Raw genomic sequence first — 25,504 nt, 5'->3', positions numbered from 1 at the left:
ATATGCATAAATTTTTACATAAATAAAAAGAAAATTCTAGAAAAATAAAACCATCAGTTTAAGTAAATTACTTTAAAATTATGATTTTTAAAAAATGATATATTGTTCTGTAGATTTTACTTACAATCAACCAAAAGACTGAAAAGTGAAAAGAAGAACTGATGGATTGGTTTTTAGGGTTATGCAAAAAAGGATTTTGAGGTTAAATTGATAAGGTAACCATTAAAAAGCATTAAGTTGCAATTTAACCAGGAAGTTTAATTATGAAGGAGACATGGGAGAGTAAAGAAACACAACCCTTAAATACAATACCATAACTTTTGTCTCCATTGATGAGTGCTCAATGACTAATAGTCTTATAGCCTTAAGACTTCACCTTTACTTCAAGGAACTTGCTGCTCTTCAAGATACATACTATTGAATAATGTATAAAATGATACTTCCTTTCTACAGGACAGATGGAATTCTAAATCTCTAGGACTGCATCCAGTGTAACAGAACATTTATTTTAAGTACCTGCAATGAACAAGGACCGGCTCATTGTCCACTCTCTTTGGCCTCATACAGGTCACAAACTCCAAAAAGTCCCTAGAGTCATCAGGAACACCATGATCAGGCCAAGCAACATACTGAAGATGGGTGATTGTGTGCTCTTCCTCTGTCTGAAATGCAATGATAGTGTCACCATATCTCACTCAGGGTATGTTTTCACTCACAGTGGCAAATTCGGCGCCGCCAGATCGATTCTTTGGGATCGATTGAGCGGAAGTGGAGACCCGCTCAATCGATCCATAAGTTGACTGAATAAATCCACCCCGTGGAAAAACAGTAATGCTGTGTCAATGGGCGGGCATTTCCCATCGGTGCAGCGTAGTGGGGACGTTGCGCTAATCAGAATTTAGGAAGTTGATGGAAGATACACAAGCTGTGTAGAGTAGCCTGTGTATTTCCCATTGACTGCCGCCGAATTTCATGGTAAGTGTAGACCAGGCCCCAGTGTTGTAGTAGATTTACTGAAGTTCATTAGATAAATGCAATTTGTTTCACAATAAATTTAACTAGACAACACAAGGCTTCATAGGCTGTACAACAGACTGCAAGATTTTCTAACAGAACATTTTCTTATTAGAAACAATAAAATAAGTGATTCTTGGAGAACAATGTTGAAAAAAATGTAGGTGTTTAGTAAGAACAGTTTGCATTTAACACCCTATAGCTCCTTTCACCCCCAGAAGATTTCAAAATGCTTTACCAATTATACCTTGGGAACTGTAATTCCAACAAAGAAATGCAGCCATCTCTGAAGTAGCACACTGCAACAGTTATGTACAGCAATATTTACACAATAGGTTAGACCAGAAAGAAGGAAATATGTGCTGAAATTACAGAATAAATTTACAGGCAGAATGTAATTACCAGATTTAAAATTTGGTCTGGACTTTGGGGTTAAACGCCCTTCCTTTTGCAAAAAAGTGCCAAAGGATCGTTAATGACTCAGTGGTACAGACCTTATCTTATATTTAATCCAAAAGAAGGTACCTGAAGCAGCATCTGTCAACACCATACTGGGATGTTGGCTCAGTACTGACATCAGTGGAACATTACACCTGCAAAATCGCTATCATCACTAACTGCAGCACTCTAGGTCTTCCCTACAAATACTGACCTAATGCAAACCTTCTTACTTGATAAAATGTAATGGGATTACAGTACAATGCAATATGGCTGCTGACCAGTTCTAAATCTGTTTTCCCCTTCATAGTCATACATCTTATACCCTTACAAAAAAGGAAAAATGTTAAATAATGTATGTATATTTGTGGATTTGGTCAGAACATAAGCTTACATGTGCATATTTGCTAACTATGATTCCTGTAAAGAGGACAGGTTATGTACAGTATATACTGATATGTTAGAGAAATTATGAATGAATTATATTTATACTGCCTATGGAAGCACTTAATTCTGTATGATGAAAATTTACTTAGTTGAGGGATTCAATTGTACAAGGGCTCTTTTTCATTTAATTATACCTAAAGGAAACCATGTGCTAGAAACTACTTCAATTTCTTAACTTTCTGTTGATTCTCATCATGCAAAAGCAATTCCTCTTAACACAATCATCTTCATATGCAAATGTGTTCCAGTGACTGACTCACTCTGCTTTATTTGCATATAAGCAGCTGTCAACATGTACATGGGCCATGATTTGAAAAACACTAGTTTTGTAACATGGCTTTGGGTCCATACTACATGTAACTTTTTTAACTAGACTGCTTTCCAGTGGTTAGACTGGAAAAAATGAGCAGTGATATCCCTCCAAGCTCTATTGTCTCACCATGCCAAAACAAAATATCATTCATAGTAGACTGTGAAAAATCTTCATAATATGGTCAACCCTTTTCCATATTTTTAGCAACAGTGAAATAGTTAACTATGCTGACATTTAAATGTTCATCATTAAGCACAACATTAACACTCAAATGAGATGAATGCTGCTCTCATTCATTCATACTGCTTTCACACTCAGGATATCACTGCATCAGGTCACATTCAGGTCACATTTTAAGTTTGTCACTTTTTTGGGGCAGCGTGGGAGGCTACACAAGTATCTTTTCATGGTATCAAACATCTGGAGCTGAAATTATAAAAGGTCTGCGTGGCTACAACCACCTCAGTTCCCCAATTTGCCTGACTTTGATGCTATAGTTAGCTTGCTCTGTACCTTCACAGGGGCAGAGAGTAGATTCAATATCTTTTCTAGGGACTAGACTTGTATGACATGACATAGAACCTCTATTTGCCTAGCAAAGTGGCCTCAAGGCATGAAAGCACTATATACTATGCTGCAGTCCTGGGAATGAGTTTCTTTCAGGCAGAAGAAATGGTATACATACACATCCACCTCCAGGAACACAGAAGGATATGAAATATCCTGGCATATGTCCTCGAAGGCAAGGTGTGAAAAATCATGAACAAAAGGTCCAAAGGCCCAAGTTCCAGAGTAAAACTTAAACGTGCAGCCATGTAAACTAACACTAACCAGCTAGCTAACTATAATACACCGGAAACTAGGGAGTTTGGGATCAACTCACCAGAAATCACTCTAAGAGCTGACAGAAGAGGTCCTTATACCAACAGCTGATGTTGGGGTCTCAGAAATGAAGGAATTGTGGCAAACGGGCAAACCTGGTTCTTTTATATCCTCAGCTCTGAATTGTTTGTTGCCACAAAGAGCAGGTTGGTTTGCCCCAAGATCACTGCTTTCTAGAAAGTTGCCAAAACTCTGCAAAGCCAGAGTCAAATCCCATAACAGGGACTACACAGAAGCCACCTCAAAAACAACAAAAAGCCCACACATTATAATAGCTTGCTTTTGCAAACTTAGGGGAGTTCACTCTCAGTGCCTCAGAGAGATGAGGTGGAAGAGCGATTACATATATTATGGCTAGAACAGCTTTATTCTCATTTACTTGAGAAACTAGAGTGCATTTGAATCATAGCACTCAGGTTTGATGAAACCTTGACTCATTCTAAAACAAGCCAAGGAGTCTGTGGTATGATCTTAGGTGTTCATTAAAGATTCCAGACTGAGTCATAAGTGTGAGTGCTGAAAGGACACATTACTGAGGCACCCGGGGACAGCTACACAAAATTCAGTAGGACTTTGAGCAGTTTTTTTTTTATTTAAATGATGAATGTATTACTCACCACAAATGAAGACTTGAATGTGCTAGGAGCTGCATTTTTTTTAAATAGCTCATAGACATCAAGTACAATGAGCAAGCACATTATGTAAGAGCTCTCTAGAATAAGAGCACACTATTAGATCCATGAAGACTACTTCTGTTGTTGCAAGCATCTTTCCAGTTTTCTGTTCTTTGATCCATTCTCTCTTAAGGAACAATGTACTCCTTTGTTAAATATCCCAGTGTTCCTCAAACTTCAATATTTTAGTTACCTTTTTCATTCTCCTTTTCAAACAAACAGTTTTGACTTTTTCTGATATGCTCGTCTAAGATTTTGATTACAATTTTTAATGTTTTAATCACAATAAATATTCACTTTTCAGAATGCCCACATTTTAAATGCCTCCCTTCCTATCAATAGGGCCAAACTCTACTATGCTTAATCTATTTTCATATTTTAAAACTCAGAATAAATTTCATCCCTGTATGCTCAGTATCACCTTCTTTGGTTGCAGTAGCCTGTTACTTCATTTAAACTCTCACAAACTGCTTTTATTACTTATCTGGGTTTTGGCTTTTCCAAATGTTTACATGGGTGCAGTAAATACCACTCGTAGTCACAGGTAACTAACCTGTGCACGTGTGTGCATGAAGGCGGGACATGCATGAAGGAGGGAAAACAGCAAGCCACTCTCATAGAGAAGCAAATGGGGTCGTGTGCCTGTGCCTGCAATACCTTTTCAAAGCAATAAGAAGGGGCAGGAGGAAGACAGCAAATTCTACACTCTGCAAAGGAATTGGAATAGTGTGGTTACTTGGGAGGGGTAGGGGAGGGGGGACAGCCATGGAAGTTGTCAGATATATAGTTTGAAAGGCTAGAGATTTAAGATTTTTTTTTCTCTTGCAAAAGAGGAAGCCACCTTGATAGAGGGCTCTTCCAGAACTGCACAGACTGACTGGGTGGTACTATGGGTGGTTCTTCTTTCTGATTACAGACCCCATCCTGCTGTCCTCTTTTGCAAGTGAAAAATACAAAAATTTTAAATCTCTAGCTTCTCAAGTTACATATCTGACAACTTCCATGGCTGTCTCCCCAAAGTAACCACAGTACTCCAATTCCTTCCAGATTCTACAACAAACAAAGCAGTGCTCCTAGAACACAGCCTCATACACTATACAACCCTGCCTAGTCATTCACTGAGCATGGCCTGTCCTATACAGGGGTACTGTGGAAAAAACAGTATGTCATTTATGTAATTAAATCTTGTCTTATAATACATACACACACAAGGGCCAAATTAAGGTTGCATAGGTAACCTTAATTCTGGCCATTTCCTATCTCTTCAGTGCTTGATTTTGCAATCTCAATATTCTGTAATGTAGTTTTTTAAAATCCAATTTCTTACATTTTTTAAAAAGCAAACTGAAAAACCCAGAAATTCTATCATGTGGAACTAGAGTAATCTGCACATATGGCATCAGCGGGGTTGAGACCCTTAGATCCGCAGCACAGCTTTCTACCACTTGAGCTAACTGAGTAACTCCTAGAGTTATCAAGTTGTTATCCTCCATGAGATGGAGGCAAGCATGCAGCCAGAGCTATTTGCCAGACAGGAGAAGAATGCCGACACTCGGAAATCCAGAGTTCAATTCCAGGTTTTAGGGAGGAGTGTGTTTTACAACTTATAGACAGTCTTTTGATGACAGAAGAAGCTTCAGGTCTCTAGTTGAATGCCCATCCCACTTATGTGCCGAAATAGGGCGAAATAACTAATCAGAGCTATCACAGGGTGCGCTCTCTCTCCCCTTCCCCTAGCAATCTTAAGTCATTCTCACAGGAGAGGAGGAGCCAGTGGCAGCAGCTCAGGGCAGCCCTGCTCCCTCCTTCCCCCTCTGCCCTCCTGTAAGCAACAGGGACAGGACAGTTCCTCTTCTCCTCTCCCCTTCCCTTTCCAATCCTGCAGAAATCAGCCTGGGAACAGGCAGAGGGGGGTGAAGAGCTCCTGGAGCTGACCCCCAAGCCTGGAAGGGAAGGGGTGATGCTGCTGCAGCTGCCCTTCTAGGCCTGGAAGAGGAGCGTGAAGAACCCCAGGAGGAGCAGAGGTAAGGCTGCAGTAGAGGGGGCTGAACTGGAGGGGACTGAACTCTGGGGGGAGCTAGAGGGCAGAACTTACAGAGGTTGGAACTGATGGGGGATTGAGCTAATAGGGGGTGGAGACAAGGTGGCTGAACTGCTGGGCAGGGGACAGGCAGGTGTGTGGGACAGGGCTCCTGCAGCTAGGGCCAAAATCACTTTACCCAATGCATTTGGGAGAGTGGGCAACACTAATTGTCACAAATGTGCTGCGAGGGGGCATCAAAAATCAAAAGACAGACCAAAACTACTATACAGGCTTGAAAAACCATGATGGATTTGAGGGTCTGATTCTCAATTTTAGATCTTTTGGGGTTGGCAATACTGTAAAGCCTTCTGCTCCTGTCTCCCCAGCCTGTCCCCTTCTGCTTCTATTCCCTTTCCCCTTCAGCTGCTGTGCACCCTTCTTGGACAGCATGCTCAGCCCAATCTTTTCTCCCACTTTCTGCTCCATACCCCTTTGCACTTGAGTCAGGCTACTTCTTTCTCCTAAATGTAGCCTGGCCACAAACAGGATGGCATTGAGAACACAGATGAGAGAGTTTCCCTATTGTCAGTTCTAGGGCCTGGCACTCCAATGGCTTCAGGAAGCTGGCAGGGGCAATTGCAGGGACGGTCCTGCACATCCTCGGCAGGTCTGGAATGGAGCATGCTTAGTTGTCATATAGGAATGGCTCATGCTCTGTTCAGTTGGCGCACAGCAGCTGTGAGGGGATGGAACATGCTCATTTCAAATGGAATCCTAAGAGAACAATACTGCCAGCCTCTAACACACCTCTACTGAGCACAGGTGATATTTAGGGAATGCAGAAGGTCCATCCTGACACCAGGGCAATACCCCCACCAATTTCAAGTTCATGCTCCAAAGCATGGAAGCACGGTAGGTTCTCAGTGAAACAATTGTAGGCATTTTTTAAAAAACAAGCAAACCAAGTTACTTTCCCCTAACTTTATTCTATGAAACAGCTGAATTGTTCTGCTGAAACTTATATCAGCCTGAGGCAGACGCCCAGCATGGAACATTTTAGCCTGAATAGTTGGCAAAGTTATACACAATTGAAAACAAAGTCTTTATAATGGAAAGTGTTAGGCTGCCAAAACTATAGACATTGCTACCAGTGCTGCCTGTAACATTATATCAACATCATCATGGTGCTTGCAGCTCATACCTGAACAGAAAAATACTACTGTTCCTTAATCTTCTATTTTGTTCCTTAAAAATACTGCTGGTCCTTAATCTTCTAATTTGTTCCTTTAGTAAATATTACGACCATTCCTTCAACTAATTCCTGTTGTTTTTACCAATTTTTATGCTTAAGTTTGAATTCTTTAGAATGGTTAATTTATGCTTTTTCATTGCAAACCTTTTTCATCATCATTGATGTTCATGAAAAGTGTTAGCTTTTAAATTAAAAAAAAAAAAAAAAAGAGATACTTCTCCCATTTCTGTTGCTGTAATGTACACTGTCATGCTAAATGATCTGCATTATGACACAAGGGATTGTCATAATTAATCATCTTCATGTGGTTATTCAGCTCTCTCTTGTGATGTAAACTGCTGGTTACAGTAATGGTATAATTATTCTCTACAAGATGAAATTAAATATATTTTGAACATCTAAAGATTCATGATTTATTGAACAAAAACTAAAAGAATGATTTATTTTGGTTAATAAAACAAATCAGGTGGGATGATAAAGCATGTGGGTAGTAGCTAATATAACACATGACATAATTTCTAAGGTTTTAAAAAAGCCATTCCTTACAGTCACTATATATTATACAATACTTTTACACAGAGCTTGAAATACTCTAAGAAAAACATGCTTTAATAAGTAATCTTCATCTCCAAAATTGTGAAAAGTTCCATGTCAGAATCTGGTCATGCCCAACAGAAATAAACAGAAGTGTAAAATTAGGGACAGAAATAACAGCAGAAAGAAACACAATAAATTACTTGATCTCAAAACCTGCTTAAAAGAAACTACAGGAGCTTGAATTAGTGATCAATCATATGTACTAAGGGGTGTATCAATGACGGGAAATATTTTATGACAAACTATCATAATGAAACTACCTTTTTCATTTTTCCATCCCTTCAATTCTATTTCTGCAATACGGGTAAATGGAAATTAAATATAAATTCAGTACATAAAATACAACAGGAAATAGTGAATTAAGTACAGTAAGCCCAGAAGCTACATTTTCTTCATGGAGTCTGTTTTGAACAGTTTTATGCTATTTAGTGCTTTATATTTTTCTTTCACTCTTGTCTCAAGGCTAGATGTTAATCTTGGTCCCAAAAAGAAAAGGCAAGATATTAGTCCATATTTTCCTATAATACTTAGGAAAGGATACAAATATTTCATATTTATGGGGCAGCCATATGCTGCAACTAGTTATAGAATTAGTACTGCGATAGACAATCCTAAGAAGCATCCAGTAACTATTGCTCCTGAGCATATGAGACAAACACACACAAAAAGAATGGCTGAGCCAGTTTTCACTGAAGACAAGCTTTGAATCCACTTCTCTTAATTCTGAGCAATTGTATTTAGGGTGTATCTGCATTACAGCAGCAATAGCAGGACAGTTATGGTGCTGCAGCTCTTCTGTAGATATTTCCTTCATCGACAGAAGGGGTTTTTCTGTCCATGTGTGTAATATACCCCTACGAGAGGTGGTAACTAGGTCGACGAAAGGATTATTCCATCAACCTAGATGGAACTACTGTGGGGGTTAGGTCATTCTACTATGCCACGCAGGGCACAACATTTTTCACAGACCTGATTCATGTAGCTAGGTCAGCCTGTTTTAGGTTGAGACCAGGCTTATGTCTTATAGAAATGCCTTCCTATCTGGAATCATGTCTCATATGACATTTTCAAACTACTACACATCTTAATAATTAAAGTGTATTGGTCTTCATGTTCCCTATCTTCAAAAAGAGAGAGGCAATGACATTGCCTCATATTAGTTCTGGGAATAATAAAATGTCTGGTTTGCTTTCACACAAGACCACCGATAGTCTTCGAAGACCACAACAACAAAATCTGGAACATACAGTACACACTGAAAGCTTTGCAAAATCCATTCTTAATCATAAAACGAGCTCTTTACAAAGCTCCTTGAACAATGCACATTGAAAAACAACCCACATGTTGCAGAAGAGTACATTGTAATAGCTAGTGTTCAGTAAGCTGTTCTACAAATACTATTTTGGCTATTTCATACAGGTCATTGTTTTAAGTCCCAAATCCCCACTGCCTCTCAACTTTTGAAAGTCTGGTCACTTCATTTATGTGTATAGCCTTGTCTTCACTAGGTTAAAAAGGTGTTACTTTACAGCTTAATTAACCCATGTTACAATCCCAGTGAAGACAAGGCTGTTGTAGTTTTAAACCATGTTAGCTGGTCATGGTAAATCCTAGGTGGAGCCAGTTTACATGGTTTACAAGTAGAAAACGTAAGCTAAAAACCACACCATTTTACGTCTCTTGTCTGTTCTGAGCAACCTATACGAACGGGTGTGTCTTCGCTAGGAATAAAGGTGTGTTAACTCATGTTAGCTAGAATGTGGCAACTAATATATGTTAAAGCCATTTGTAGTTTTCACATGAGTCAGCAGATCACGATAAAGACTATTTGAGTACCTGGGGCTTACTTTGATCTGCCAAATGATGTGAAAACGACAAGCTGCCTTGTTCTGACTAGGTTTTCACCTTCTGTTATTGTGTGGTAACTGTTTGCCAATTAACTCAATTTAACTAACATTTTTAACTGCTAATTTAGACAGTCCACAAACATATGTTCCAGGACTCAAACATTTGCAGTTTAGTTGTTAGAAATGTTTCTGGCCTATCTATACTAGTATTTACAAATGTGTTTGCTAACTTGAGATAACGGGCAATCAATTAACTTGAGTTATAAGAGCAAAAATGCTTGTCTAGACATACCCTGCAGCACGGGCATTGATTTGAACATTAGATTAATTTCTTTCACTAGCATTAGGTTGAAAAATGAACAAAAGACCTATTGGTTTCACATACATTGGAAACATTACAATATAGAGCAATGTTGTTGTAAGACACTGCCTATATTGACACTACTGTGAGTACATGTATTTGGAACAGAATATTGTGAGTATAAATAAAACCTGAAACAAAACCAGACTGCTTGTTAAAAATCCCATTTAGTCAAGAAAAATGCTACATATAAAAATATACTTATATGAGTCATAATTCATCAGATTAATGGATTTGGTCATCATATTGTAAAAGGAAAAAACATTATATTTGAGAACTGATGTTTTCTTTTCAGTATTACTCGTAAGCTCAGTAACAACTATCTGGTTAAACAGCCATGAACTGCATAGAAGTTACAAGATTGTTAAATCAGTGCCCCCTGGAAAAACAACAAGTGCAGAAGGAATGATTTCTGATACTTGAACTTTATTTAAAAAACTGGTCAGCATGTGGAGGATTCCTATAGAGATATTTTACAATGACACAAATGCTTCACCATTTCAAAAGATTTGTGATTAGAACTTTGGGAGAGGATGTAAAGATGTCAAAGAGAGACAAACGTAGGGCAGCTTAAAATTAGGGGTGGACGGAAACCAAGCCCTTCTGTATAAACAGCTCAAACTTTCAAGAAGCTTGGATGTGATCTGAATATAAACTGTGCAGTACAAGTTCATCTTTAAAAGTGTTCCATGCATTTGACTCTTCCCCTCTTTCATTACAACAAAATAGCAGTAGCTGAAGAGTGCAAAAGCCTTGCATAAATTGCAAGTATTCAAACTGTGCACTCCATGAAGCTGCTTTTTCAGTTTAACAAAACTAATGGAAAAAGATCCACAAAGCTCTGAAAGCTCCCTCAAAACTACATTACAAGGATTCACCTTTTTCTGCTAATTGTTCTGTGGGTGTGTGGCACTGAAGAATTGTCCCAGCTTCCATTTTTGATTGAGGAAAAAATTGATGCAGGAAAAAAAATTTGTATTTTACCCCTAAATGTTTGTTTAGAATCCAGGGCTATAAAGCAGCATGGATGACTATAATATTGTATAAATAAACGATAATGCAATAAGGCCTTATAATTACTTATTTTTTTAGCTTTTTAAAAAAAACAGCTCACCAGAAGAATCTTAAGAATTGCATGATTTTGGAACATCCCTAAAGAAACCTAATCAAAATGCACAGGGTTCATGTAATACCTAAAACATATAGGCATGTTGACTATACTTAGCTATATTTCTCACTACAGCAAAAACAAAACACAAAATCCCCAAAAGCTAAAGGACTCACTACAAAAAGCACTCACCTCAATATTTGTAATCAGCATTTCTCTAAAAACATAGGCAATAGTACAATCTTCAGATTGACATTTGACACGAAAGTTGCCATACTCCATTATATCCGGTGGATCAGGCCAATACTGATGACATTTGGTCTGCAAAGAAAAAAGAATGTACAAGCCATGAGCTTACAATTAATATATTTTCTCTCATTTTCTCACTTGAACAGGACATCTCTGGGACCCAGTTCCCTCTTCCTTTGTCAACAGAGAGCTTAGAAAGTGTTTTAAATAACTATTCTGGTTTGTTTTGTGGAATGTGTGTATCTGTATCTGAGAACGGTTTGACATGTTGGGCCTGATTCTCCATAGCCCTGTGTAGTCATTTACACCCATACTGCATGTGGAATGCCAATGTTGTGATCCTCACATTCACTTTAATCAGATGTCAATGAATAACTATATAGGGTACGAGACGGTGGAGAATTAGACCCATCACATGTGGTGGCATTATTTAACACCTTTAATGCTCTCTACCTGGTTTCTGAGATTTAAAAAACTCACCACCACTGAGCAATCAAATTTTTGCTCATCATGGGATAGTGGCAGAGTTTCTGTAAACATTTTTTGTTTTTGTTTGGTCAGTGAAATTCTTGTTTTACAAAAATGTGGTCTGAGTTAACAGGTATTTTAAGTGCCATTTTCTTTCTTTGAAATCTTACAGGAACATATAGTAATATTTTTTCAAGTGGACAACAATATTGTGAAACTATTCCAATTTAATATTACAAATAACGGGTGTACTCAAATAAAAAAATGGAGACTGGACTTAAGACTGGATCAAAATATCCAACCTCAGTATTGCTCCCACATAAATTTGCAAATATATATCCATGGGTCAAAATAACTAATTACAGGGAGATTTTTTACTTTAATGATGTGCTATTTTCGTCTTTGTATATAGTTTTGCAAATTTTAGGAGGCATTAAGATTGGGTGGGCAGTATAAATTAGCAGGAAGGCAGTGAGGATTGGCAGGCAAGTGCAAGAAAATGCTACCTTAGTGAATTAGGACTACAGTTTCTTTCTTTTGGCAATCAAAAGCACTGCAGCTCATTTTAATGAGCTGAAAAGACTTTTGCCCGGAGTACACTGGAACAAATATGTTTAATGTGTGATTTACCCTGGAGGGGCAGTTTTCAAAGAGGATGCTGATTTTTCATTTGTATGACAAATGTCAAGATAATTACTTTTAGTCGCATCATCCTTTTCCAGGGGGTGGAAGTGGGGGTAGGGGGAGTGGAGAGAAACAACATGTATTTAGTGACTATCAAAACTAATTACAAAATTTATGTCAGAGGTCAAACAGATTAGAAGGGTCAGAAGTATCAGAAACGAAAGGCTTCAAACTTGAGGGGTATTTTTTCAAGAATGCAAACTACAAATTCTAGAACAGTAATGTCAAATTTTTTCTGCCTGAAGGCCAAACATACTTCAGAAACATCAAAGGGCCACATTCAATACACTGGGGCAGATTCTCTGCCCTGTTCTGCTCTCTCCGTGTCACTCACGAAGTGCAGATGCAGTGGAAAACACCTAGAAATTGCCTGCTGGCAATTCTCCCACTATACATGGGTTTCCAGCAATCATAGACTATATCTTTATGTTCAAAAAAGATGGGATGGATATCTTTTTTTATGTGATAACTAGAACTCATATAGATCCTAGGCTGCTTTAGTTCCCGAGAGTCCTTCATAGCTAAATCGTGGCCAAAGTAAGGACAGGGTGGCAAGATGAGCTAACTGACACTATATCCATCACTCTGCGTGTGTGTGTGGGGGGGGTGGGGGGTGTTGCTTATTGGCCCTTTTCATTTTTGGTTTTTATATTAATGATGTGGTGATGGCTTTAGAAGGGGTGCAGTATTTCCCCCTCAACATTTTCAACTCATTTTTGTTGGTCCTTCTCTTTACAGCTGTCCCAAACAAACATCCCTGGACTTGAAGCACATTAAAGGACTTTAGCTCTTTTTGCCAGTGGGAGTAATTTAATATAGACTATCAGAAAACTAAAGTAATTGTCTTTGGCCGCAGACCAAGGCTTCATAAATGGATGATTGATAGCCATTATATTGAACAGTCCAGGTTTCGGTACACCCATTTGAGTATTTGTTCTACATATAATAGCCAATGGAACAAACATACAGAGGAGATAAAGAAGAAAGCCTTAAGTTCTACACAACCAGTGCTGCATTTCACTTGTGTCCATGGTTCACTTGTGTCCATGGGGACAATCCAATCATTCTGGCTCTTAGAGTTCTCAAGGTTAAAGTCTGTACCCAAATACAATATAGTACAGAAATCTGGGGCCTGAAGAATCTTAGCAAGTTAGAGGTTGAGTCAAACAAAATTTTAAGGAGAATGCTCAGCCTCAAATTACATCCTGGCTGCTTTACTCAGGCCACAGATAGGGGAATGTTTTATTTCGACCAAAGCCAATGCCTTTGTACTAATTATTGGCTCCATAGGTGCACCCCCCTTCAGGGAGGATAGCCCCCTGCCCCACCCATTCCACCCATGGCCCCACTTGGCCCCTTCTGCCTGAGGCCTAACCCCCACTCAAGCCCTCCCGCCCCCCCAAAGGTGCCTGTTGCAGCCCTGAACCTTGGGGAGCAGCCGGTGCAGCCCCAAACCCCAGTGAGTAACACGAGCAATGAGGCAGCAATGTTGCAGCTCTTCAAATGTCCTGGAACAGGACCTTAGCCAGGAATGCGTAGAACAGATGACCTGCCCATGGGATAAGGAATGCATCTGCGATTGAACCTGGGCTGTGATTCAGGAAGAAGCAGAACTGCAGGTACTTCCTGTTGTGTTTTGTTGCAAACAAGTCTACGTGGGGAACTCCCCAATATTGGAAGATGCTGTTCACAACATTAGGGAGACTAGACAACTCATGGCTGGAGGAAGACCTGCTGAGGTGGTCTGCCAACTCATTCTGAGACCACGGAAAGTAAGATGCCTCAAGGTGTATCAAGTGGGCTATGCAAAAATCCCGCAGTGTGAGGGCTTCTTGGCGCAGGGAAAAGGAACGTGTGCCACCCTGTCTGTTTATATAGAACATCACTGTTGTATTGTCAATCATGACTGATACGCATTTTCCTTCCAGTTGGGCTTGGAAGATCTGACAAGCCAGGCGTACACTCTCAGTTCTCTGAAGTTGATGTGTAGCAAGAGCTCCGCTTGGGACCAGAGATCTTGAGTTCTGAGCCCTTCTAGATGGGCCCTGATACCCCATTCCTGACACATCTGTGACTAGAGACAATGAGGGGTGAAGTTTGGAAAAAGGGAGCCTTGCGCAGACTGACTGCAGACTGAGCAACCAATTAAAAGTCTTGATCACCAAAGACAGAAGCAAAATTACTCTGTTCAAGGGATCTCGGCTTGGGTGGTACACTGAAGCTAGCCAAATCTGCAGAGGCCTAGGCTGGAGTCTTGTATGCTGAACAACATACATGCATGCAGCCATGTGTCCCGGCAGCTTCAGATAATTTCACGCTATGGTGGTGGTATATTGCCTGAAGCCCCCTATGATGGAGCATATCGCTCGGAAATGGGACTCAGAGCAATGCCCTGGCTTAACTCGAGTCCAGCTCTGCTCCTATGAAATCTATCCTTTGAGTGGGAATGAGTGCCGAAGTTTGTGTGTTCACTAGCAGACCTAGCTTGTCGAAGGATGATCTTACCGAGTTCACATCTGCCTCCACCTGTTCTCTGCTGCGGCCCTTGATTAACCAGTCGTCAAGATATGGATAGACCTATACTTTCCATTTCCTCAAGAATGCTATGATGACTGCCATGCATTTGGTAAACACCCAAGGGGCTGCTGACAGGCTGAAGGGAGGACAGTGAATTGGTGATGGATATGGTTCTTTACAAAGTGGAGGAATATTCTGTGGCTTGGAATAATAGAGATGCGAAAGTACACATCCTTCAAGTTGAGGGCAGCATACCAATCCCCTGGATCCATGGAGTGGATAATGGAGGCCAAAGAGACCATGTAGAACCTCATCTTCTTCATGAATCTGTTGAGATTTCACAGATACAGGATGGGTCTGAGACTGCCTTTGGCTTTCAGTATTAGGAAAGAGCGGGAGTAGAATCCCTTGCCTCTTAGCTCCCGAGGAACCTCCTCTACTGCTCCTAGTTTTAGGAGTGACTGCATCTCTTGGTTTAGAAGTTGCTTGTGAAAGGTGACCCTGAAGAGAGATGGGGACGGTGGAGAGTGAGAAGGAGGGAGACAACTGATCTGAAGGGAAGATCCCATTTCTATTGTGTGTAGCTCCCAAGGATCTGAGGTAATCTGGGGCCATGCACGATACAAGTGGGAGAACCAATATGAAAAACATAGGGGTGAAGGATGTGGGTTCTGAATTGGTGCATTGCCCCTGGGCACACCCTCAAAAGTACTGTTTAGAACCAGAGAACTGCTTCGCAGGTTCAGGACCTTGGCTAGAAGAAGGTGGAGAGGCCTTCTCCTGTGGTTCCCGCCCTGCTTCCTATTGTATTCCTGCCTCTCTTGGGGTTGGAAAAAACGAGGCAGGAGCTGCAGCTTGAAGTGTTTCCTTTGTGGCACAGGAGTTTGGAGCCCCAGGAAGCTCTCAAATCCTTGAGGCTATGGAATTTTGAGTTTGTTTGCTTTGAGAACAGAGCCTGTCCTTAAAGGGGAAGGCCTGGATTGTCTGTTGGACCTTGTATGGTTGGCCTGAGGCCTGCAGCCGTGAGCGTCATCCCAGGACCACGGCCAATGACATAGTCCAGGCCGTTGAGTTGGCTATGTCAAGTGCCGCCTGTAGTGAGGCATTTGCCACCGTTTTTGCCCTCCTCTACTCTGGCTGAAATCTCATCAGTTTGCTGAACTTCGACGTGGCCCCCTCATGAGTTAAAGCTATATCTGCTAAGTATCGTCTGTTGATTGGCAATACGAAGCAGGAGCTCCCCCGGTAGAATATACTTTCCGACCAAAAAGGTCCAGCTTCTTTGCATCCTTCACTTTTGGAGAAGGTCCCTGCTGCCCTTGCCTCTCACGCTCACTTGCAGCGAACACTACTAATGAACCTGGTGCGGGATGGGTATACAGGTTCTCATACTCCTTTAAAGGTAAAAAGTATTTTCATTCTGTCCTCTTTGCTGTCAGGGGCAAAGAGGCTGGTGTTTGCCACAGAATTTTTGTTGTATCCTGTATGGTTTTAATCAGTGGCAAGGCAATCCTGGACAGCCCAGAAGGAGTCAGAATGTCCATTATGGGGTCCATACTCTGACATCTCCTGTACTTGGAGCCCCAGGTTCTGTGTCATCCTCTTCATAAGCTCCTGATGAGTCCTGCTGTTATCCAAGACTGGCGCCGTGGAGGTGCATGCCCCGCCTTTGTTTGGAGACAAGGATGATGATGCGCTAGCTAGTATGGAGCCTTGTTTTTGGCCTTCTGCCCTGAGGGGATCACGTGGTGCTGTGTTTTGGTGCCTTATGTGTTGTCATGCGCGGCTGCTCTTTCAGCGATGGTGGTAGTGGAGGCGCTCTACTCCCTGAGGCCACTGAGAGTGTCCTTCCAGAGCAGGATTGCTGGACCTGGTGAAAAGTCCATGGGGTCCAGAACAGCCATTGGGCTGGCACTTGCCACGGAATGGGAACGTTTTGTGCAGTATTGGCCCCCAGGTACTGCTTCTGTGACCAATGTCTGCTCCTCCTCGAAGTGTATAACTCCGCTTCAGAGGGAAAAGACTTGCTCCATAGTGACCAGGGTGGGAGATGGGGGGTACCGGGCAGTGCCAGGAGAAAGGCAATTGGTGCGGCATCATCGCAGATTTGCCTCTTGATGGCACTGTTCTTTGTGCCACTGGTCTGGGGGCCAGTGCCCGTTCCCACCTGGAAGGAAATGACGGTGCCATAAGTTCTATGAGCTACCTTACCACCTTCACTGTTTCTGGCATAGAGGGGAGCTCTAAAGTCTGTTCCCAGTTCAGAGGTACCAGACTTGACAGACCCCTCCCTGGGGCCATAGTCAATGGTGCCGCAGAAGATGGCCTGGCATGGGTTGCATTCCACTCAATGTCTTACACCCTGGTTGTTTTGGTGTAAATGAGCGCCCCCTGCCTGTCTTTTTTTTTTTTTTTTTTTTTTTTGCAGTACTGTCGATTGGGAGCGACGCCTCACTTCTTTTTGCAAGGAGTCCCTGGGTGCCAGGGATCCCTACTGGTGCCAAGAGTCTTTTGCCATGGAGTCCTTCCTTGGGGCCGTAGACCCTCTAATTGATGCTGGTGCACTCTGCATCAAAGCCAACGTGCTGGACATCAGTTCAGTCAGGCTTGGTTCAGAGTGTGGGTGGAGAGTTGCCTCCATCAAGAGGAACTTTAGTCTTTGGCCTCTCTCTGGTGGGATTCCACTTCAAGTAAGTCATGTGGGGACCACGTCTCTGCATAGGCTTGTTGCAAGCCAACACAGTTTGAACCTGGAGGACCAAGGCATGCCCCAGTCCCAAGGTTGGGAGGGGTGACCCTGAAAATTGGGGACCTAACTATTCTAAGTATTAATCTATATACTAACTTTACACTAATACTAACACTTATAACTATTATTTACAGGTAAAAGAAAGAAAAAGTCCACTGGGAAAGCGCTTGCTGAAGAGAAAAGCAATGTTCCAGCAACTGCCATAGGTGGTAAGAAGGAACTGAAGAGGCAAGGGGATTGGCAGTACGGTGCAATGAGGGCACAACTCCAGGGGCACAAGAGCTGACCCGAAGGATACCACTAGGGGAAAAACCATCCAGCAGCTGTGACGCGGCGCGCACACACCTACTTGGAATCGACATGAGCAAGCACTCAAAGAACAAAAGGTATCTGCAAACAACTGGATATAGCATTTCATACAATAAATATGTCTCCTTGCCTTTCTCACTTAAAGAATATCTACAGGTATGAGAAATATTTGGATATTTTGAGCAAATTTACCCTAATTGTGAGCTCAATGTGAAAAATGAAAGTTCATAAAATGTCACAATAACCTATAAAGACAAATGTTAATGGGAAAATATGCAAAAAGACAAAAAGTAACTCAAGGATTACGTTCAAATTATGCTTGGTAAACAAGAAAAGTGGAACTTGAAACCAATGAAACAAAATAGGTGTGTCAGCAATTAGGCCTAATTGGTGGAAAAAATAATGAGGGAATGGGCTATTCCACCCATGGCTCCACTCTGGGGTCCTTAAAGAAAGACAATTTGGAAAACAAAGTGGCTACTGGAACAAGCTTCACCATTTTGGCTACCATCCCTACCATCACCTGAGGGAATTCTGCGCCACAGCACAATGCAGAATTTGCACAAAATTAATAATGAAGAACCCAGCTTCCCAGCTCGGAAATAGAAGACAGTGCCAGGGGGAAGGGAATGGAGCTGGAGCTCCTGGCAGCTACAGTTTTGGCACACCCTGAAGGAAGGAGGTGTGGTGCAGGAAATTCCATATAAGTCTGGGACCCATCATCAGGCTGTTTCTCCCTCTGTATCCCTGGGCTCTGGGGAGGAGTGGGTATCTGGATAGAGGGGCACCCTGCAGCTGGGTTCTGTGGGGGAGGGGATTTAAATAAATTACCAAAATAATTGAAACTGGCATGATTATATAGGGTTATTTTGACAAATAAAATATGCAGAATTTTGCAGCATTTTAAAATATTGTGTGCAGAATTTTTCATATTTTGGAGAAATATTTTTAGTTTTTGTGGAGCAGAATTCCCCCAAGACCATATAATTAATACACACCAGTGTTAGCTTTCCTGAATGTAGCCTCCAATGTAGTTAAAGCTGTTTTCAAAAGATTTTTCAAGTTGAAACATTACTGTTTCTTAGCAACTACACTGCTGTAGAGTGCGTGCACTGCTTTTGAATTACTCAGGAGAACCTGGTTAAGTTTCTCTGAAGGATTCTGATTAGGTTTTAATTTAGGCTAAGATGCACACATATCTTAAAATTTGCTTCTCTCTTAGTAATTGCCTTAGAGATATTAGAGTAATTGCCTTTTTCGTCTCCGTCATTGAGATGTATCTATAATTTTCAATGAGTCATATTTTAGCCAATATTCTAGAAAGGATTCTCATTTTTAACTCTAGAGTATAATGTTATTTTGTAAACAAGGATCTAATAAGAATACTCTAGCTTTAAAGATTTGATTCTATTTTATTGTTAAAATCATATTTAAATGTTAAAGTTAATGTATCTATGAAAAATTAAGAAAAATTGCAAAGTGAAAAATTAAGAAAATTGCAAAGTGAAAAATTCCATGAGTAACTCTAGATTAAAAGCAAATAAGTTTATGCATCTAAAAGCTCTTTTATACACATATTCCTTTCCAACCACAGATCATCTATCATATAGTCTCAATATATATATAATAGGAAGCTTGTCTTAGATGAGTGATCACATATTCCTGAACAACTTATCCTTTGGGAGAAGAGCGCTAATCACAGAAACTTAAGCTACGGCATTATCATTTCTGTAATTCCTCATTGATTCAATCATTATATTTTGTTTCATGCCAGTTGGTTTGAACACCCCATAAAATAAGTAAAATTATAACAATGATTTCTGGCATCCTTTTCATGGAATGTTTATACATCCTCTCTTATCATGCTATCTGATTGCCCCTGAAATGTTCACATTTTGGATCTACTCGTGTAGAGAGAGAAATTACTGTAAGAATACTCTTCCCTATTCTGATTGTATTTAAAACCCTACCACAAATATACAGTAGCATATATCAAATCTTGTACAATTTTTTAGATTTTTCCACAAAATAAAACAATAATTCCTTCCTCCGGGGAAAGAGGCTTCAAATCTCCCACTAGATTCTGAATTTGACAATTATACTTTTTCCACTGGCACAGTAAACCAATAGTCTTCTTTATGTTCTCACTGATCCATATCCTTTTAAAGGTGAGTGGCATGTTTATTATTCAAATTTTCCAAATTTGCCTGTTTTTGAGTTTATAAAACCTGTAAGAAACTAGATTATATGAAATTTCAAAGTGCATTGATGACTTTCTCCACTAAACATTATGATTTGCATTAAACATACCTCATTTGAGAAACTTCAGAAATACCATTAAAAAACAACATTTTGGGGGGCAAAATTTTGCATGAAAAATTATTAATTGCATAAGTCAGTTTCTATTCAATGGAAGCTTTGCTTGAATGAGGACTAATTAAGGACTGCAAAATTTCAACCAACACGAATAAACATTTATCTCACTAGAGCAGTTAAGATTTTTACATGGTTCAATCAGTAAACAGAGCTGTCAGAGTTTGGAATACTGTAAGAATTCCACAAAAGCTTTTGTCCTCACGCACTCTATAGAACTGAAATGATTTCCTCCAATTTTCTTTATGGCTAGTAACATTATCTTGACTTTTTGAGAGATGAGTGAAGAAGATAAACTAAACCCCTTCCTTGCTGACAAGAAAAAAGCAGCTCTAAAATGGCCTACTGAATGGTTATGATCACGTTTAAGCGTCAGTTTCTTGAAATCAGTATAGAGGAAAAAGTGAAATACTGGAACATTTCAGGGAGTTGACTATTAGCAGAATCTTGGGTATTTTATCACTATCTGAAGGATATTACCTTACTGTTACATTTTCTTAAGGATTTTGATCCTCCTCTTCTGGTATCAAATATTTTTATAATAATCAAAAAGAGTAATTCCCTATATCTCTTGATAAATCAGCTTTTTCAGACACTGGGATTATTAGGTTCATATCCTTATATGATCAGAAATATGTAATTCAATGGTTCGGGAGAATGGAGGAAATAGTCTGTTCAACAGATTTTTTTCTCCCCACATATTATAAGGGCCACTTAAACTAGATACAAGAAAATATTTCGGGGCTTTCTATGCTTAGGGCTGAGACCGCTGCCCAAGATTTCTCTGCTTCCATCTTTGCCCTGCTAAGACAAAGGTATGTAAAGGTCAGACTCCAGTATATATACATATATGAAAACTTCGCCATCTCACATGAAAAAAATGACGATTTAGGTTATTGGGAAGCTAGTTCTGATTAATTATTTGGCCTATGAAATATTTAAAGGACCTGTGATTATTATAACACTTAAATCTTTAGGAATAATGTGTAATTACGTTAATTGATAAACAGCAAATTCAAGCTATCCATTCACTTTGTTTTCTTCAAGACTTTCCTGATGACATTTTCTTCAATCAAACATTTTTAAGACTTACCAAAAAGACTTCCAAATAGCCACACTTCATTAATAATTTGACAATGTTTAAAAAAAAAAAAGTTTCTCCAAAATACAGCCTTAAAGAAGGTATACGTTTTAATTGGCATTTAAACAAGCCCCGCTCCTGTGCCTCCAAAAACACCCTTAGCTGAATTTACTGAAAAAATATTTTAAAATAATGAGTTAGTAACAAGCAGTGATCAGGCTGAGAATATAATGCCTGCTAACAATGCTGGACTGAGATTTACTTACAGGGGACAAAAGAGTTAACAGCAGAACCCAAACTATGTTTACTTTTTAAGTAGACTCAGAAAAGTACCACAATGAGGAAGCCTTTACTACAGGTTTATTGTCCCCTAGCAAAAGAACAGTCCAGCACTGATGCAGACATGGAAACCAGGGGGCAGATGGCACAGCATGGATAAATGTGGAGGCTGTAACTTGATTAAAAGCCAATGAGGAACCACTCTCAAAACTACCCAGCAGGACTGTTCCTCTGCAAATTTCAACTGGGCACCAATGGCTCCGGATTCTAGAAGCATAGGGGTGGGAATGAAGGCTGTGGCCCTGTTCCACCTTAAGGCCTGCCCTGGATGCTGGCTGGAAGCCAGATCTCGACCACTTTCCCTCCACCACTCAGGAAGATGGAGAAATGAGATGAGAAAAGCCACTTGCTGCACAACCATTGCAGGCATGCTCACTTCTACACTATAGTGCGCTCTGGTCCCATACTCAAAGCAGCCTTTTGAGTTACAGGGATCTTACATTGGGCCTTTTTTAACCCATTGATTCCACTGGAACCCATCAAAGTTGCACCAATGTAATTTCACTCCAGGCCTGCCAACAGGAATTCTTGGCTCCAGGGCAAAATAGTCCAGCCCCGCCTCTTCTGCCTGTGGCCCCACCCACAGTCCACCTCAGGCCCTGCTCCACTCTGCTCGCCACCGCATCCCTGACTCCCCATCACTTGACTCCCCTCCTCTCTTCCACATTGCGCCTTCCCCCAGCTGGCGAGTGACAACTAGGGAGGCTGACTAGGGAGAGTGGCAGGAAGGATGCAGTGAGCAGCGATGGGGTGGGGTGAGAAGATATAAGGAGGGACACACGCAGAGAGCAACGGGGGGAGGGGGGAGAGACTGAGCGGGAAGGGAGGAATGCAGCTATGCTGCGGCCAAGTGGGAAAAGGAGGGTGTGGAAGACAGGAGGGGGCCAAGTGGGCTGGTGGAGAGGGATACAGCGATGAGTGGGCCAAGCAGGATGGAGAGGGCCTGGGGCAGAGCAGGGGTGGACTGTGGGCAGGGGCCACAGGCAGAAGAGGTGGGACAGAGAGCTAGTCTCCCCAAGGGGAAGCTTTCATCCCGCTCCCATGGCTCAGGTCCCTGGGCAATTGCCCCCTTCCCCCACGGTCAGTGTGCCTGTTTAATTCCCTCTCCCCCCAAGTTGGACCTCTGATGCTGGATGGAAGGTGAAACCCACCTTCACAGTAGTTTGCCATGTGGAGAAAGTCCCTTCCAGACCCCAAATGAAGTTTGGCAATCAGCCTAGCCCCAGCATCATAAAAGATCCATCTCCCTGGGTAAGAGCACTGCTGGAACAGCAGCAAGAGCAAGCAGATGCTATCATCTATCCTGCCCCTGCAGGCAAGAGCCTAATCATCTGGCTCTGTGGACCAGTGGCAGCAGGCCTGGGCAGGACAGGCTCCATTAATGGATGCCATGAGGCAGCCTGTCCCGTGATACAGGGCAATGGAGAGAAGGAATGACAAGTGCCCTCCCCATCCCTCATACACGCATGGTGGTGGGAGTGAAAGGTGGAACCAGGGGGGAGCGACATTCGCACCGCCCCAGTTGCTCCTGCCTGGATCTTCCTTTTCCCCCCCTTCAGTCAGAGGAGACAGAGGAAAAGGGTACACCATTACCTCCAGGCCCAGCAAAAATAAACACCAGCTAGTGAGGTGAGCATTAGCAGATATCACATTCCATGTCACCAGGAGTTGTGCATATCATTTACATTTTTCATACCAATGCACTAAATGAAAAATTATCTCTCTCTCCCATGTGATCATTCTTCATATTTTAAATGTAAAATCATTAAAATCAGAATGGGGTTTATAGAATTTTGTAAGAAAACCATCATACGCATACTTAGCTCTAATGATTTGGGGATCTGAAGAGAATCGTCCTTCACCCCTGATGGGGAAAACTGAGTTAAGAAACTGGGAAAACCAATGCACAACTCCAGTTGACATAAATGAATGTCAGTTGTTGAACATATGAATATTTCTTTTTGAAGTGAAACATGTAAGACTGTATTGGAAAGAATCTTCCCTGTAAATGATTAATTATGCCTCAATCTACAGGCTGAAGTTAGGAACACAGAGCCAAAATCACTCCTGTTGTTGCAGGAAAGTGGAAGTTGCCTTCTGTGGCTCAGAGGGGTTTCACACAAGGGTATACCTCTCAACCTCCAGGCTTGCCCATGTGTGACACAAGCAATCACAACGTGTGACAAATTAGGGAAATGAGGAACACATATGGTTTGTTGTATGTCTTGCTACTATTTATGAAGGTTTATAAAGGTTTTTAACTATAATACCCTGTAAAAAAGGCTTTTTTCTCATGGTGTAAATTAAATAAGCCAGTTTTTTAGAAAGAAAACAAATTCCATCACATGCAACCATAAGGACCTCTCTCTTTCGCACCCTTACACAGAGCTTGTCACCACAGATTTCTACCCTTTACAATACAGGATGAGTTTATTTTTTGCAGTCCAGCCTCTAAGAGAGGGATGTGATGCAGATGTAGGCAGTATTTTACACATCTATTTGGTAGAAAGAAGCAGAAAGTTGGAATCAGGACTCCTGGGTTCTATTCTTGTCTGAAGGGAAATGGTGTCTAATGGCTACAGCAGTATGAATGGTAGAAGAAGGGTAGCATCACCGTTCATCTAATGAAAGGGATTAAGTGCCTTGGAAAACACTATGCTGTTGAGACATTCCTTGAATAGCAGAGGTGAAATTCTGGGAGTTTTGCCATTGACTTCAATAATTTAAATGTTCTTGTTTTTACATTCTTTAACCATATTTATTTTTTATACATTAGGCTTCAGTTAAGAAATATTTAATCTGTTTAAACATGTTTTCACCTTGAAGGTATCTGTAATTAACTGCCATAATTTTAACAGACAGAAACAGAATACATCTAAATACTTTGCAAGTCCTGGTCCATTGTGCCTATCAAAGAGGCACTATCAAAATATCTGGGGACATGCAAGACAATCGTGTGTGGCCTGAAATCATCTTACTCTAAAAGCAGGAGATTGAATTTATTAATGCAATTTCTGACTGTTCGGGAAAGTGTGGCTGTGTTGCAGTGGTGAGTACATGCAAGCAACTGGAGGGCAGACAACTCAATATCTTATTACTTCTATTAGATCCACTAAAAAAAATGAAGAGGGATTTCCAACAACAGTGTTACATTTCAGTGTGTGTCAATTTGGTGCTCTCTATCCACAGAGATACATTATAAATTAAATATATTCTAACTATATTTTATATGTTAAAATATTACAGTTGAAGGTTGTAGTGCCACCTATAGTTATGTTTCCTCATTCTTTCCAATATAAGATGCTGCTTTCAGTTGCTTACAACATATCCAAACTTTAACCCTTAGGACTGAAATTTTTCATGCTGGCTGTTTGCCTTGGGCTTTATTTTATTTTATTTTATTTTTATTTTATTTTCAACTAAAATGATTCAGTCGTTTCTGAAAATGAAATTATGGAAAATACATTATTTTGCCCATGTTAAAAAATACTTGTACAGACGTTTCATTGAGAAGCTACAGTGTCTCTGTTCTTTGAGTGGGGCTTGAAATCTAACAGGGAGGGTTGTCCTGGGGTCAGATGTGCCTTTTGTTGTAACTAAGAAAATCGCCCGAATTTGATCAAATTATAGGCCTCCAAAAAGTCACAGTTCGCACATGCTCAGCGGAGACTGGTTAGAGTTTGGCATCTGATTTCTCTGAAGATTCTATCTGCACTGGGCAACATATAGCTCCGTGCTGCAGGGATTTGCAGTGCTTTCCCTCCTCTGGGCAGCTGGGT

The 25,504-nt window shown here is 40.8% G+C and overlaps 1 protein-coding gene across 7 annotated transcripts in view; it reads right to left on the bottom strand.

Annotated features, from left to right (window-relative positions):
* Nucleotides 1-25,504, bottom strand: part of PTPN3 (protein tyrosine phosphatase non-receptor type 3) — a 283,828-nt gene that overhangs the window by 14,567 nt on the left and 243,757 nt on the right. For all 7 annotated transcript variants that reach the window (XM_067569970.1, XM_067569975.1, XM_067569974.1 and 4 more), the window contains 2 exons: nucleotides 11,149-11,277; nucleotides 517-662 (listed from right to left, as the gene is read on the bottom strand). In XM_067569970.1, the coding sequence (XP_067426071.1) occupies nucleotides 517-662; nucleotides 11,149-11,277 (275 nt within the window). The remainder of the gene's footprint in view (nucleotides 1-516; nucleotides 663-11,148; nucleotides 11,278-25,504) is intronic.

Source organism: Emydura macquarii, unplaced genomic scaffold (assembly GCF_026122565.2).
Source record: "Emydura macquarii macquarii isolate MOO-44397 ecotype Brisbane River unplaced genomic scaffold, CSIRO-AGI_Emac_v2 contig_2975, whole genome shotgun sequence".
In the NCBI taxonomy this organism is placed as follows: domain Eukaryota; kingdom Metazoa; phylum Chordata; order Testudines; family Chelidae; genus Emydura; species Emydura macquarii.
The sequence above is the reverse complement of the archived record's forward strand: the minus strand, read 5'-3'. Positions and strand labels throughout refer to the sequence as shown.